The following is a 14,068-nucleotide window of genomic DNA, read 5'->3' on the forward strand; positions in this document are numbered from 1 at the left end:
TATAGAGATTTTATTTAAAATAATTTCAAAAAATGTAACTTTCGTACACAATCTTAAATTTATTGCAAATTTGATCTAATCTCACAATTTCAAAATAACATATAGGCTCTAATCAATACCAAAAACACTTATTAATTTGGTTTAAATTACTTCATGATTTTCTCCATTATTTCAAAGGGAAAAAATCCTTTAATTCAATGTTGTGCATCCAGGTAGAGTTTTAGAAACCATCAGGTTTCCATGTTGTATTTAATTGTACCCTTTAAAATAACAGAAGAATAAAAAAAAGAACTAAATTAATTTGACATTAATGCATATAGTGAATATAAATGAACTTCTGCCAGTTAATGTAAATATCACCTAAATAGACAAAAAGCAGCTCACATTAATCCAGAGAGAAACAGGAAGTGCTTAAATACAGTAAATACATTTGCATAAATATGTCAAAATATCACATCTCTTATTTTAGCACTAAAGCTCCAAATATCAGGCATGTGTAGCACTCATCAAAACCAAAGCACAAGATGACATGCCCATTTATACGATTCCATCAAAGATGTGCAAAACTTCAGTGCAACTCAAACGTAAACAGAGGACTGGACCAAAAGCAGTTCACTAAATATCTAAACTATGACCAGCAGAGGGTGGAAGATCAGCAGCTAATAGTACTGTGTTTTAGAAAAATTCTTATTGTAAACACTGGTGCCTTTTTTTAATGCTGTGCAGGTTGAAATAAACAGTTAAGGAATATAAAGCAGTTCAAAGCAAAGCAACAGCAGCCTCAAGAAATTTAACATGCAGAGCAAAGAAGTGACTGGACTGGGATACATTTTCTGTCATCAAAAAAGTTTTGGATTTAGGATAATGGAGTCATTTAAAATTGTATTTAAAGTTATTTCTGGAAAAGGCTTCACATTTTCCATAATTGCACACTTTAAGAGTTATTCTTTTTAATATGGCCTGATCTCAGCATGCTCCTGAAAAGTCATCCCAGAGGGTCACTGATGCCAGGCAGCCAAACTGCCTCAAGTCTTACATTTGGTCAATGGTTGCTTGTGATTCACGAAGCATAAAAACAAAGGAAAATAAATAACATGTGTACAAACATATTGAGAAATAAGATACAATAATAATTTTCTTGGATACCAACCGTTTGTTAATATTAAAGTTTGTTTCTGATAATAATGCATGATGATTAAGGTATGTTTTTATTTAAGACAATATGTGATTGAGTAATATTTTATAGTTTTATTTTGATATTCATCAGCAGGTCAGCTACTCAAAAATCAAATAATTGGTTTGGATCCAAGCAAATACAGAAAAATAGTGTAAAGAAACAGTAGTAGCCAAGAAATGCAGAAACTAAAGATTTGCATAAATTACTAATAGTAAAATGAAACAGAATTATATATATAAATATATATTTTTTTAGCCACAGAGAAAAATGACCAGACAATTAATAATAAATACCGTAAGTAAGGTTGCACAAGGTGTTAGCTTCATAATAAATTAAAGAAACATTTAAAACATTGATCTATTTATCTGTTTTCCATTATGAACTGCACTGTTTACAGTCTTTAATGATTATTTACATTAATCAGAACACATTAATTTTACATCTTAACATCTATTGTAATTTTCGTGAGACATTAAAAGCCAGCATTAGTGAATTAATTTGACCCCAGATGATGTCAAAACATTCACCACATTCATGCAAAACAAGAAGCTGTCCTTAATGAACATGCAACACTCAATAAAAGTTATAATACAGTTAAATCAGCAGTTAATATAACAATTTTGGTGAGGACGTTTAGCTTTAACACACCAATCCTGGGTCAACCAAACATGGGTTACAGCACAGCTGGAAAAGATACTTAAAATGATTAATGAGTGACATATGATGCATATTTATCTGTGAATTCAATTGCACAAGTAAAAGGGAAATCTGACCATTGCTTTAGCTAAAAGTTGGTTACATTTGCTGCTTTTAAGCACAAGCCGCTGCACCAACCATTACTTTTAATGGCTGCAAACCGCCAGCCTGTGAAACCAATATAACACCAAAGTGTACGTTTGATGCTATTATTTAAAACTTTTTTACCTTTTTGAACGAGGAGAAGCAAACGAATAATAATCTCTTTTTTTGACAAGACATTTGAAAAAATCCAGACGTCTCATCCATTTAAGCCATAGGAGAGCAAATTAAACCTTTACTACAGTTGTCAAACCATTAAAGTAGACATGAACCAAAAAACCTTGGAGGGAATAAACTAAGCACAATACTTTCATATCACAGCTTCAAGAAATAACTAATTTAACAAGTAATCAATTATTGATTTTTTTTATGATTAAAATATGACCTAGCAGTACATTACCCATAAAGTGAGACACACTTGGCTATTCTATTTGTTCCTTGGTTTGTTTTACTACTTTAGTTGTCAAATTAATGTTGTGTTGGAAGAAACATGATGTATGGTTTTAAAAAGGTTTTTCTGGAGTTAAAATCTTAAAAGTGTGGAATGCCTTTGTATGTATGCCCATTTACTCTCATAACCCTTAATAAAATCTGGTTGAGGCAATTGTCTTTGGAAGTCACATTCTTGGGGGAAATAGAAACCGACTGCAGCCTTTTTGAAAGGAAGCCATACAACATTGAGATTAACTATTTGCAGAAGACGTGGCATATCGATCAAACAATTATTTAATGCTTGCTCAGATGAGACCAAAATTAAACTTTTTATCATACACAAAAAAGATGATCAAATTAGTAAAATTAACAATGCACATTACCCTGAACACATCCTCCCCACAGTAAAAAATTGTGGGTTGCTTCTTCTGCAGGGACAGCAAAGCTGGTTTGACGTAATGGGGAAATGGAGGGCGATCAATGCAAAGCAGCCCTGGAAGTCTTTATCTAAAGGCTGAGGTTCATCACTTAGCAGAATGAGTGCACTAAACACCCAGGCCGAAGGTGGACTGGTTTAGATGTAATGCATTATCATGTGTTACAATGGTAAAGAAAAAAGTCTAGAACTAAAACCCGTTTACTGTAGAACCTCTGCCAAGACTCGAAGATTGATTCCCCAAGAATATCTCCATCAAGTCTACATTCTCTGTGTTATTCCAACATCCAAAACACATACATTCTCAATATCGTACTCTGAGGTCTCTGATTGGGATGTTACAAAATTTAAAAAAGTTTAAGGGGTATGAATATTTCAAGCAGCCGTATTTCAGATCTACTAACACCAAAACCCAATTATTAAATGGGGGAGATGCTGTTGTGTCCATTTGGTGTACTCTAACTGGCAGCAATATTTATGTGCCCCAGTGAGTTGCACCTTTGTTTACTTTAATAATTGGCAACATAAAACAAAGGTAAGTAGAAATGAAGAGGTAATAAATGCAGCACATCAGCATATTTTATAGAAATGACCTGTGATGTGTGACTGTTGGTTATACACGAACGCGTTTGTATAAACACTAATTCTTTAAATGTTCCCATCTTCCCTCTTATAGCAGTACTTCATTTATCAGTAAATTACCAGTGGATGCTTTAAAACCTCTTGCAGTTAACTGATTTATGCAGAGAGTGTTCTCTAAGCTTGCTTCCACCCTACAGCTGCAGTGCTTTGACTGTGGGCAGTGTTCAGACAACCTTGAGTTTGAGGGCGTTGGCCTGAGCTCCTGTTCGGGTCTGCCTGTCCTTCCTTAACTGAAGCACTCTGGTAAAAGAAGAAAGACGGAAGAAACAAACAAACACAGATGAGTTAGTTGTGAACTGTGGAGGACTGAACTAAAACATCTAATTCATTCAGGCTTTCTGTAAGAAGATTATACACTATTTTCATTTGCTAAACAGTAACACTATTTTACATTTTTGTTCCAAATGTTAGCAGTGTGTTTAAAATAGAAAGTCTGACTCAAATTCTTATTTTTACATTTATTGTCATACGTGTAAATGCACTGTGAACACAAAATCTGTGTGAAATTTGTCATTAATCTACATCTGTTGCATGGAGCGGTGCCACTTCTAGCACCTGTATTCCAGCCAGGATGACTGAGATATCTTACTTAGATATGTCCTTTTCTGATTTCACTTCATGCCTGGAAATTGAGCTGGTCACTCCATAACATTAATCTTATTTTAATCCAAAAGAAAGCCACTGCCTGCCTATTGGTGTGTTTGGGTCGCTAGCACCCATTTCAAAACCCATTAACTGTTTCACATCAGAGAGCTTGAGTTCAGTTATTTTGATAACTTTAAACCGATCAATGATACATGTTAGATTAGCCTACTGTAGACCATGCTTCTGTCAAGTTCTGCCCTGATAGCTGATCTTAATTGTTCACTTCATTCACCTGCCTAACTCTGCCAAGTTCCTAATAGTTCCTCATCTTATTCACCTGTGCCTGTTCCTTTATATTCAGCTCAGCCCAGCTCTCAGGGCCAGATCATTGTTTGTATTATGTTTGTATGTTAGTTTGAGTTTGGCTCGCATCGGTTGCGTTAGTTGTTTTGTGTTAATAAACGTTTAGAACTTTCTCTCTGACTGTCTCGCCTCAAATACTGGGTCAATCTGTCCCAGTTTATGACCGCTTCATACTGTATCAAGGGCCTGAATTCTGTAGGACATGCTTTCAGTGGTACTTGAGATGTTGAACTCTTTCTCTTTAGGAAAATCAATCTGATCTTTAAGAAACATATTTTTCAACAATGGATACTTTCTTGGATGTCTTGGCATTACATTGCCATCCTCTCACTGTTACAGTATTTAAAAGTCTCACTGGAGCTTCTTTGACAGTGCCTAAGCTGATTCTTGGCTAGTTTTTGGCATTTTTACAATTTTAAAATATAATAAACAGTGGTTTTGCAGTTCTTTCAAATGTTTCAAGTGTTTCTGGTTTTGGTTTCAATTTTAAAGCATTTATGATCATTTTAGCTGAGCAGTCCCTCTCCAAAAATAATATTTTTAATCAAAGTAGGCTGTTCTGAATAATTTTAGTTTAGTTAGTATTTTATCTGTGTGGTTTTATGGTTATTTTACTGTTTTGTTTTTACTACGTATGTTATTTTATTGTAATGTCTCGTTTTAACTATGTATGCTGTTTTTATTGTACGGTTTTGTTTTAACTATGAATTTTGTAGCACTTTGAGATTTTGTTGAAATGTAAAGTGCAATACAAATAAAATGTATTATTATTATTATTAATTTGTGAAAAGACAAATTTTATGTATATTTTAGCTTTAATGCTGACCTCATCCTTATTTATCAGCCATCATTTGTCTCTGAATGTTACAGCACACTAAATAAACTTTGTAACTAAAACTTAGTTTTAAACACTGCCCTTTAAATTAGACATCAAAGTACCTACCTAGAATACGCAACATGCAAACAATGATGTTAGGTTGTGTTCTTTCTCTATTTCTCAACTACACCCTCAGAAGAAAAGTAACCACGCAGAATTAGAGATATTATAAATAGAAAGGATTCATCTGATTAGTGTTTCCATTAAACAAAACTTTATACTCTGTAATACCCAAGTTAAAGCACAATTAAGTTACCTGTTGGGGCTGCACAGTTGTTGGCTTCTGGCTTTGAGGAGAGCGAGCAGGCGAACGGGAAGCACTAGATGACCTGGCAATCAGTGCTTGGTTCATCTTAGCCAGCACAACTTCAGAAATAAGATGGCGATCCTCCGCCTGGTGATCCCCAATCAGCTGCATAGATGAACCCACAACCTGGAAAACATGACACAAACTATGAAAGTTTCTGTGTAACTTTCTTAGAGCCGAATAATGCAATAATTAATTTCAATAATGTGCACTATAATCACAGGATTGTTTACTTTAATTTCCCTACAACCTTTCCAGGATTCAATCAGTGAATCGTTTTCAACTGATTTCTTATATTAATCAAGACCTGCATTGGCAGAATTATTTTCATATAATTAAGGGGAAAAAAACCCCTCCTCAATAACACAATTTTCATAATTTCTTACCAGGTTGTCTCTAAGTAAACTAGACATATCAAACATCCCACTGGTTCTTTTTTCAGGATTTAGAAATTTCAAAAAGCAGGAAACATAGGCGGTAGGAGTTGGAAAAATAAACAGGCCAAAGAGTTTCCCCAGGATGCTGGAGTTCAACTATTGCAACTGGTGACCTATATACTGCCCCTGTGTTTGTACCGGGGGATTGTAATGTTGGGTATTTAGAAATATTCCTAGTACCTGGAGGTATTTGCTTTATTGGCGACCTTAATTAACTCGCCTTTTTTAATAAAGCAGCAATGTTACACTACTTTTCAAGATCTCTTGAACGACCTGGTCAGACATTGTTCCTCCGCATAATTTCATCCTTTTCCAGGCTCTGGTCCTATGAAATGTAATCTAAGTTTTCAGCTCCTTGCTGTTTGTTAATATGATTATCTAGAGATCTGTATTTGTTTTTATTGCTTTACTGATTCACTATGTCCAGTTGCAGGAGTATTTATTGGAATCTGAGTACAACGTTTTTAAAGCATATTCTAGGTACAATCGAGATTTTAGTCAAATTTGTTTTTAGTAAACATAATGGTGACTCAACATTTTTGATGAATGCCCAGGCTGAGGCCTCCTAACCATGTTGTGGGTTTATAAAAAAAGAATCTAAATGCATTCAGGAAGAAGAAGCTTCCTCTGAGCACTTCAGAAAGAGTCCTACACACTCTATCTTATCATGCTGCTTCCTGAGCAGCATATTAAAAACATTATTCCTAGGGCATGTTAGATTATGAGTTCCCTTAATGACTCTGGTCAACATCAGATTTATTTATTTGTTATTTTCTGAGAATCTGCCTTTCAAAATATTTTATAGACCAATATTTTAGCTCTCATAACCTTTGGTCATACAGTGCCTTGGAAAAGAAATATATTTATTTTGAATCTTTGCACATTTGTTGCCTGAAGTCTATTTAGGCTGTACATTATGCCAACAATTAACATATAGATAAAAGTGGGAAAAAAATTAAGATATTCAAATTCAACCCCCTAATTTTTTTTCAGGTATAACCTACATACACAGTTAAAACTTAAAGTAAAACTGCTGAATGATGATATTAAAGCAAGTAGTGCTGGGGTTTGTCTCTATCAGTTTTTTATATTTTATAACTGAGGGTTTTTTACCACTTTCTTTTGAAAATGGCTCATGACCAGGACAGGAAAAATCTATTTTATAATCTTCTATCAGTTTATTATTTAGATTGAGGTCTGAACTTTGACCAAGTTATTTTACCACATTTATGTGTTTTAATGCAATCAAATACTTTACATCTTTGGCTTTATAAAGCTTTTGTTCTTCTTAAAGTTGAACCTCTGTTCCTTATTAGGTCTGTATTGAGCTCTAATGTATCGATCAGTTTTTCTCACTCTGCTATGCCAAAAAAACAAAAAACTAGTGTTGCTACAGCCACATTAAATTGGATTTTGTTTTCAGGGTTATGTCCCTTATTTGGTTTCTGCCTTGGCTTCATTTTACTTGAGAGCATTCTTTGGTATTTTTAATTAAAATATTTTTCTGAGCTGCATGGTGGAGCAGTTTGTAGCCCAGGGTCGTTCTGCATAGTTTGCATGTTTTCCTAATGTGTGGGTTCACTCTGGCTACTCTGGTTAGTCAGTGTTGGTCAGTGTTAGGTTCATTGACTTCTGCTATGCCATCAGAATTCTGAAAAAAAGTCCACATATGCAATAAATACTTGAAGCAGCCTTACGTCATACAGACATAAATAAACCACTTATCACACGCATGTTTAGCATATCACATGTGTAAATATAATACCACACAAATGATTGCTTTTTCGTTCTCTCTGCGAGGGTGGTTAGATATACATGCACTCGCAGCCTCCCTCCTCCTCCTTCTGCGCACTCATGTCAACTTTTGTAATTTTGAAGCCGTTAGTCACAGGAAAACAACACCCCCCCGGTGATTGGCTACTTTTTAGGAAATTCTGCATCTTGAGTTGTGATGCATTGGCAAGGTAACCAGCGTAAACTGTCATCCCATCTCCAATTTCAGCTAGCAGAAACTATCAGGCTATTTGAGCAAAACTTTTTTTGTAGATGTCCTATAACCCTTTTTAACAGACACGCTAGAGCCAGTCAGAATCCATTATTCATCCAGACAATGTTATTTCTAATGATATAATGATGATGACGAACTTCCAACTCTTCAACAGAAGCAGTTAGCCTGAAGTCGCTTCGCAAGTAGGAAAAAGAGTACAGTATCAAGAAGCATGATTTCCTGAAATGCAACCAATCGCAGACGGATTTCTTTGTCCGGTGGGTATTTCCTTAAAGTGACAAAAGTTGACATAAGCACACAGTAACAGGTCCACATGCCAGGGCGAGGTTAGCTGCACATGTGGAAATCAAATCACACATGCATATAGAAGAAACAAGCACTAATGTGTGTGGAACCCATGGTATTCTTTTTGCGCATGTAACATATTTAACATGCACGTAAGGAGTATTTTATCCTAGTGTCTGTATGAAGTAAAGCTGCTCATAGGAGTATTTATTGTGTGTGTGGACTTTTGGCAGAAAACTGATGCCATCATTTTATACTTTTCTATTCTTTTCTTTTATAAATTACTCTCTTCTTGTTACTCCGCCATAATGCCAAGACTCCTGTACAAGGGCAAGAAATCCTGCCTTAGCCACCATAACCTACTCTACAAGTTTATGTGGACGTGTCATACCTTGGTTGTCTTACAGATGTGTGATCATTTATTTTAAGAAAATGTTGTTTTATAACCTAATCCTGCTTTAAATGTTTCCCCTATTTTATGTCTGACCTCTCTGGTCTTCATGATACTTTTCCTTGCACAAGGCCTTCATAAAAAAAACTGGATTTATATTGATATTATATTAAATCCTCTTTACCATTTCTCTTTTACTCTTACGACACAATTATGCACAGCCTCCTGTTTCTCTGTTTCTTTAAGCCTCAAATCTTCAGGTTGTTGTTTGTCCTGCTTCTATTTTCCTTTCTATGTATGTATTTTAAACCCTTGATTACATTGTTGCAAAAATTGCTTCTGCACATTTAATCGTTAATTTTCTTTCCAGCGTTTAAGTATTCTATATTTAGAGTTGACATGTACAGCTTGGTAATCAAGAGAGTTTACGCATGGAGATGTTACCACTAAATGGTTGGGTTTTATGAAAGCTATTTTTATAGTGGAGCCTTGTTCATAAAAGCTGTGGTCATGGCAATACTGTGAAAACCAGAGCAATATGCTAAAAGACAAAGAAAGCAGGGGCGTAATGGTTACTGCATAATTTTTTGAGAAAGACAGACAAATAGTACCAATTTTGTAATAAATGGATCATATCAAAATCCAATAAAACAGAGGAAATTGTATGTTTAGTCTAGGATAGATGAGGTACATGATTTAAAGCTGGAGCTTAGATTTAGACTGACAGACTAATATTGAATGAAAGGATGATGTGTAGTACATATGGGAAAGGATTGTTTAGTTTGATTATTGGCATGGAATAGTCTTACTATTTGGTTCTAAAAATTCAGGTGGGAATGAATACAGATTTTATCCACCACTCCAAAGCCTTGTCTACAGCTTCAAACCTGAAAGTTTGTTCTCACCTCTGTAATGTAGTCGTTACCATCCTTGCCACAGATGGCTTTGACAGCACAGATATCCAAGCCTCCAAAGATCTCTGAGCAGGTGTCAACCCACAGTTTATATCTGCCAGAAAGATAAATGTGTTAGTTACCAAAAGAAAACCCCATATTATGTGCCTTTAAGGGAGTAAACAGCTGTTTTTTCATGATTTAGATCTTTGCATTTAGACAGAAAAGTTACATTTGTAAGGTTGGCAAGGAAAACTTTAGGTCTTGCATCTCAGTAGAAGTGTTAACTTTTCATCAATTAGGCTCAATATGTCAATGCTATGGTTGTTTGGGGGTATTCATTATTAAAGCAAACCTTTGCACAGCCCTTCTCTTGCTTTAGACTGTTTCTGCTGCCTGCAAGACTGAAGACAATCAAACTAATATCTAATGTAATCAAGATTAAATCAGTAAAATGATATTGTGCTGACAGTGATAATCTACCTTTTTCAATGCTGTAATACTCATCAAACAACTTTAGTGACTCTTTCAGAGTGTTGTTTTTAATTTAATAGTAGTTAAACTAAAACGTTATAACTAAAGATTGTTTCATAAATTAGAAGCCATTCATTAAAGAAAAAATACTTTTTAAAACAAGTATTTTGACTTTGTCAAAACCACAGTGTTCAACTGTCAAATTTTATATTGGTTGCAACAGGCCACCCAAGTCCCTCTACAGTACATGTATGTAGAGCCACTGCTAATAGCAATATATTCATAAAAAAAAAAAAAGCTCAAACATGCATCACAAATGCAAGCTGATTCCAACTGGGTTTTTTTTTTTTTAAGAATGACCTGGTTTAAAGCTGAATGAATCCCTTGCTTCAGTATGACTAACTGTGACGTAATACAGCCAGGGAAGCATGTGCTACACCAAGGCCAGCTGGAGCATCACTAATTCACAAGCAATGCTCACTTGTCAGTCATGGCTACTTGTTCCAACATGGCAGATCCGGTGTTGCTTTTCCAGTTACCAGAGATGGATGTTCGCCTGAAAACAGAGAGGAAATTGGCTGTTAAATTACTATAGACTCAAGCCTTCAGTTTGGAAAGTAATTAAATTTAAACTGCAACAGACAAAAACGTTGCTGGAAGGTAACAATAACCAGCTGCTTTTTTTTTTCTTTTTTTTTAGCATAATTCAACCCAATCCCCATAAGTGTAATCTTTAGGTTTTGTTTACAACATTCCATTCTCAAAGAGGAGGACAGGGTTTTGGGAAAATAACTGAACATATCAGCTCAGGAAAAATTGTACAAACACATTTAGAAAGCATCAAACTCACATGTAGGCTTTGTAATCAGTCCCGATTTTCTGGACCCTGATGTCATACTTGGCCTCTACAAATGGCTCTGTAGTGCAGTAGGTCTGAGTGATGGCCACTACACTCGCAATGTCCTGGAAATCACTCACGTTATCCACCTTTACCTACAGATAAATGACATGTGATGTATATTTACAAAGTACTATGATGAAAATGTGTGTGTGTGTGTGCGTGTGTGGGCGTGTGTGTGTGTCATTATACTTAGAATTTTGGTTAAAAAAATGAAATGATCCAAAAGGATCCAGTTCAATCAAGTCCATTATATTTTCTTGTCAACAAATTCTCTCTTAACAATTTAAATAATATACAGTTAAATAGAAGGGAATATTAATGCTCATTTTAAGGGAGGAAAAACAGCAGCAAAAGTTTTGAGCAAGAATAACATAAAGGATAAAGAAATATTCTTAAAAGTATCAGAAAGTACAACATATTGTGATACAATATGACCTGTGTCGTTTCCAAACCATCTGTCTTTAAACTTCTATCTTCTCTCTCTGTCTCAGTTTTGCTTTTGTAGTTGGGTATGAACATTTAAAAAACATTTGCATAACTTCTTTTTTTTTTTGCAGTAAAAAAAGAACAACAAAAAACATTACACTACCTTTCCCATTCCAGAGTGGGCGTGTCCAATCTTCACCACCACTGGGAAATTTGGTGTTGTAATCTACAAAATAAAAGAAGTAAATGATCAGTAATACTGAGAGACAGAGAACAACAACTGTTTCTTTTGTTTTGCAAATTATGAACCATTTGATTTAGGTAGCTGACAGTGAATACCTTTAAAACTAAGTCATTTTCATTTCGTGTCAAAGGCAAAACATGAAGCTTATCAGGAATGGTTACAAGGTGGGGAAATATGTGTCTAACATATGGACGGTTCCAGATAGGGGCCAGTCTCCCTGTGGTTCCTGGCCCTTTTATGGGCCCTAAACTAAAATGAGCAAGCAGCTTAATAAACAATATGTGATGCATCCCATTGGCTTCTAAGTCTCCTTAATCGGTCTTTGTCAGACACGTGACTGACACGCCCCCTAGCGCCATTTTTGTGGTGAGCGGAAGAAAAACAAAACAGCAGAAAACAAGAGGAGAGCGCTGCCAGCAGTGAGGATTATCAGTTAAATGGAAAAGAACAAGAAAACTGAACGGATACCCTACCCAGACAAACTTTCTAAAGCTGCTAGGGAACGATATTATATATTATTATTACAGTGACAAGGCAGATGTTGTGGGCAGTTGCACAGATAGCTGCAGTTATTAGAGCAGTTTGTGCTGCTCATCAGACTGAACGAAAAAACTTGTCATAATTTTTGCACATTGATAAGTTGCACACTGTATTTGCTGTTCACTTTATCCAGGCCTGTTTTCACTGGGATCTGCAGTCTTCTTCACAGATATCACCTGTTAGGTAATATCTCTACAGAAGACCACAGACCACAGTGAAAACAAGTCCTGGGAAAATGAAAATCTTCTAATTTAATCTAAAGAGCAATCTGCTATATACGAGGGAGGAAGAAAAAGTAAAACATTTGAAGCTTTGCACTGTTCTGCATTATTTATGTATTTGAGATTTTGTATTGCATTTTCATACATTCTCTGCTTGATTGAAAAGATAATAACACTTGTTTCAAATTTCAAATCCACTCTTTATTGTGCACACATTTTTACAACCTCAGAAACATTGTTAATATTTGAAGTGATGGTGAAACTTATATTTGTTTTGCTGTTATTTTTCAAAAGTAACTTAAAAAAAAGCAAAATTCTATTTGTGTGAAAAGAAGAATAAAAAAAGAAGAATAAAGTTGAAACAGTACTTGATCTGGCATTCATTTATTAGCTGGTTTCTCTGTGAAAATTTCAAAACAGTCAATAATCACTGTGACTCTATGTCCAAAGGCATCCACAAACTGATGAGGCATAATTTTGTGCAAGGTGTCTCTATCTGGCCACACAATTGCACGCTTTAGATTTGCATATAAAAATGACAGCATTTCATTTGTTCTGTACACTGTCTTTGGTGAAACACGGAAGAGATAAGCAAGGTGTTTTGAGGGCAGATCCAATCTCAGACGCATGAAGGTTAACAGAAGCATTTGAAATGGACTGAGAATTTTATTTTGAGCAGACATGAGAGGCAGCAGAAAATTAAACAAAGCTATAAAGGTCACCAAGTTTGGTAGACCCGTATAGTACTGGACTTTTTCATTACTGTCTCCAAAGAAGCAATCAGAGATCTGCAGCTCATCAAGTTCACGCCGCAGCTCTCTGTTTTCTTCCAAAAGACGGTTCATCTCTGCACACCTGAGCACACACAGGTTACATTCTGTCTGTCCTTCCTGACGACCACCTTCTGTGTCATCCTTGGTGTTTGGCCGGCCAACGTTTTCAGCAGCCTTCTGCGTGTCAGTCTGTTGCTGGTTAGGGTTCTCTGTCGCCTCATGTGTAACTTCATCCTGTCGCTGAAGGGTTTCATCAGACTGATGGAGCCCCGTTTCAGTTGCTTGCAGGGCATTCTTTTTCAGCTGTTCCCGATAACCACGTCTTAAAGAGCGGTCTGTGTCTGTTGGTCTGATGTCAGTGTGGCCCAGATGCAGGGATGGAGCCCAGTCTGGGTCAGTTTCCATCATCTCATATGCGGGTTGACCTGCAAAGTAGATGAAAGGTTGAGTGTTTTACACATCTATTCAAAACACCATATAAAGCACCTTAATAACAGAGCCCATTAGATTAGATGAGTTATAAAATAAGATATGCTTATGTTTCCCACAGTGGGGAAATTTGCTATACCGAAACAGCACAAGTACATCGGACTAGTAAGGCCAGAGGTAAATAAATAAACTGAAAAGCTTACAGGACGAACAAAGGATTATAATAAATAAACTTAAGTAGATTACACAGGATGAATAAATGCAGTGAGTTGGCTGACGAGTGGGTATGTACAGTGTTTTTATATGTACACTGTATTTATATATATTTATTCATAAAAAAAATATATTTGTATTGCAGATTGTGTAAATGATTATATACAGATAATGCATTATTTATTAAATTTTAGCGGTCTAAAAAAGAAATAAAAC

The 14,068-nt window shown here is 35.5% G+C and overlaps 1 protein-coding gene across 1 annotated transcript in view; it reads right to left on the reverse strand.

Moving 5' to 3' along the window:
* syn2b (synapsin IIb) overlaps positions 1-14,068 on the reverse strand; it is a 113,871-nt gene that overhangs the window by 3,853 nt on the left and 95,950 nt on the right. The window contains exons 6-11 of the mRNA XM_038307839.1: positions 11,596-11,658; positions 10,956-11,098; positions 10,587-10,661; positions 9,644-9,746; positions 5,567-5,743; positions 3,659-3,725 (exon numbers count right to left, since the gene is read on the reverse strand). Coding sequence (XP_038163767.1) covers positions 3,659-3,725; positions 5,567-5,743; positions 9,644-9,746; positions 10,587-10,661; positions 10,956-11,098; positions 11,596-11,658 — 628 coding nt within the window. The remainder of the gene's footprint in view (positions 1-3,658; positions 3,726-5,566; positions 5,744-9,643; positions 9,747-10,586; positions 10,662-10,955; positions 11,099-11,595; positions 11,659-14,068) is intronic.

The sequence above is a fragment of the Cyprinodon tularosa genome, unplaced genomic scaffold (assembly GCF_016077235.1).
Source record: "Cyprinodon tularosa strain WSP-4 unplaced genomic scaffold, ASM1607723v1 ctg621, whole genome shotgun sequence".
NCBI lineage: Eukaryota > Metazoa > Chordata > Actinopteri > Cyprinodontiformes > Cyprinodontidae > Cyprinodon > Cyprinodon tularosa.